Source organism: Arachis ipaensis, chromosome B4, assembly GCF_059453495.1.
Source record: "Arachis ipaensis isolate K30076 ecotype BB chromosome B4, ASM5945349v1, whole genome shotgun sequence".
Taxonomy (NCBI): domain Eukaryota; kingdom Viridiplantae; phylum Streptophyta; class Magnoliopsida; order Fabales; family Fabaceae; genus Arachis; species Arachis ipaensis.
The window spans coordinates 123015475-123018573 of NC_142439.1; the positions used below are offsets into that span (position 1 = coordinate 123015475).

The 3099-nt window shown below is 27.7% G+C and overlaps 1 protein-coding gene across 1 annotated transcript; it reads right to left on the reverse strand.

Annotated features, from left to right (window-relative positions):
- Positions 1–646: 646 nt before the first annotated feature.
- LOC107639606 (uncharacterized) lies at positions 647–2002 on the reverse strand. The gene has a single exon (XM_088485137.1). It carries the CDS (start codon positions 1856–1858, stop codon positions 1232–1234), a length of 627 nt encoding a protein of 208 aa, XP_088341263.1. The 5' UTR covers positions 1859–2002; the 3' UTR covers positions 647–1231.
- Positions 2003–3099: the final 1097 nt, after the last annotated feature.

Below are 3099 nucleotides of genomic sequence, written 5' to 3' on the forward strand. Positions count from 1 at the left end.
CCGAATAAATTAAATGGCATGATTGCAACTTTTACCGGTGTTTGGTTTTTGCAATAATAACGAGTTAATCACTTATAGTGAGACAAAATGAAACACCTTCAAACGGGGCCCAAAAAATCAATTGCTTTTTTAAAGATATGCTGCTTTTTAAGTGTTCCTTAATTTCTTCTACCCCTCCAACACTGTGAAGTGTCAAAGGACAGAATAGGAAACCAACTTGGGAGTGGTCAGCTTACTCGTAAGCTTAAATAAGTATCATGAGTTTAAATTTCACATTATGCATACAATAATTTATTAACTAACCACGAATTTTTAAAATAAACTTAGATCAGGTTGAGAGATACCATAAAAAAAACAACATAGAAACCTATACCCATACATCAAAATTAATAATTTAGGGAGCTACTGTTAAAAATAATAATTTAATATATGATACATAATGTATTCAATTCTATGTTCTCACATCAACTCAAATATTTAAATTAAGTATTTATTGTTAACTTAAAAAATTCATGTATAATAGATTTGTTTATTAAAATTAAATGAGTTCTCAATCCTCTTTCTTGTTGGACTAACTAGCACTAGTTTATTAATTATATTATCACCAAACATAACAACAAAACCCCAGTAACAAGAAGCAGAGAAATACAGAATAAATAACAAGGTCCAAATATATAGAACTAAGAATTGAAGTACATTATTGTTCTAAATTTTAAGCAAAGAGACAAATAATATATTTGTCTTCGATGGTGTTAACTACATAGTAATATGTATAAGATACACATTTCAAGTAGCACAATGCAAACTTCTTTATTGGACAGAAACAAACTAAAGAGACCCAACCTAGAAAATTGGTTGACCCCTATGAACCCTGAAAGAGCAAAACTTCTATAGAAAGATATAATTTACACAAAAACTATAAGCTTTACTAAAATGAATACTCTTATGTTTCTTATTCACTTCATAAAGATAGACACAAAATAATTAAATGATTAGGATCTATAATAGAGATCAATAAACATTTCCAACCATTTAAATTCTTTTGTCTATCTCTATTTACATGACATGATCATATAGATAATAAAAAAAACACTAGAGTATTCATTCCTACATCAATTTAAGAGAAATATTTGTATGACTGTAAAATATAAGTAGTTGCAATATTTCTCCTAACTTGATTTAAACTCTCTAAATTGCAAGAGAGTGAAAGGATTAATTAATTACCTTATCTTCACATCCTCCATAATGAGTCTCCATTGTTGGAATTATTAGACTTATTAAAGGTAGTAGAACAATGAATGCCAAAGCAGAGTGTTGAATTTGGTGAAGTAACATCATCACCATCTTCATCATGATCACCCCTAAAATCAAAGGATGATCCATGGCTTAAGAACCTTCTCCTCCTTCCAACAACCTTAGATGATGAATCTGAGGATGACCATGAAGAGGAACAATTAGATGGGGATGAAAATGATGAATCAAATGATGGTGGTGATGATGAACAATTAGATGGAAGAATGGCCTTCTTGAGATTCATCAATTTAGGGAAAAGAGCCATGAGAAGCTTCTTCTTGCTGTTGGATCTTGAACATGAGCCTATTTTCTTCATGGTATTGTTGTTATTGAAGTAATAAGAAGGCGGCGGCGTTAGAGGAGGAAGAGCATCTTCAGAAAATTCGTATTTAGGCGTGCCAGGTTGCGATTCCCAGACAAAAGGAACCGTAACCGCGGCATCCCTAAAAGACGGAAGTGACATTGAATTCTCTTTAGATAGAAGCCTACAGAAAAATTTATCATCTTGCTTGATTTGAAGAACAGTTCCCTGCTGAGGAACTTCAATAGCTTTGCCACTAACCATTTTTTTAATTTAAATTTGAGAATTTGAGTTTTGGTGGGATTCACTACTAGTGAGTCTCTAACAAAGAAGGAGACGTAGAGAGGGGTTTTAGACTCTACTTTTAGTCTTTGAGCATGTAATAGTGTCACACACACATATCTTTTTATATGCACATGATGCAACTTGCATTATTGAAAGCAATTGGTATATTTTAACAACCATTGTTTATACAAAGAAGGATCCTAATGGTTTTGACCATTTCCCATTGACGTAATTTTTTTTATTATTGTATGTATCAATGTATGTCTTTGGAAACTGGAAAACTGAAGTATAGATATAAGCCACAAGTTCAAGTTATTAATTGAAAGATCAATACCGTTAAATAATTATCAATTAAATAATTTCGACGATCACAATCACAATCAGCTAAAATCTCTCTCTCTCTCTGGGTATGTCTAAAATGAGCTCAACACTTATGTGCTTATTGAATGTGCCACATTTATATAGACCATTAGATTTGTTTAGATTAAAATCAAAGGCTAATATAAAAGAAGAGCATTGATGGGCTCTAATAAATACAGAATATCATAGTACATAAATAAATATTTTAAATGACAATACTTTAATACACAATACTTTAAATGACAACATAATCTTTTATTCTTAAATAATTAAATATAAAATATATAAATACAAAATATCTAAATATTTTTATTTATTAAAATTAATTATTATGCAAAATTTTTTATAATATTAAAAAATTATATTAAAATAATATTTTAAACTGTAACATAAAAATATAAAATTATTAAAATTTTATTTTATATTACTTGATAAATAATTTAATTATTATATTCAAAATTTATTAATTAACTACTTTTATTAAAGTATATAATATAATTTTTCATAAAAATATTTTTAAAATATAATTTATTTAAAATATTATATATAATACATGATATATATACGTTGATTATACAATCTTATATATACGTAAATTATATTTTTAATGACATAATAATACACGTAAATGTATATATATAAAAAAATTTACTCTTATCAGTATATAGGAATTAAATTCGTACCTAATGAATAAATTATTATAGAAAAAAAATAAATTTGATAAAATAATTCTATAAAGATTTTTTTTATTTCATTTTTTTTCAGCACACTACCCAAATCAAACTCTCACAGTGAAGTGAAGTATGCTGAAGAAAACCAAATAGGGCTTAAGGATCAATTAAACTGGCATTATTCGATAT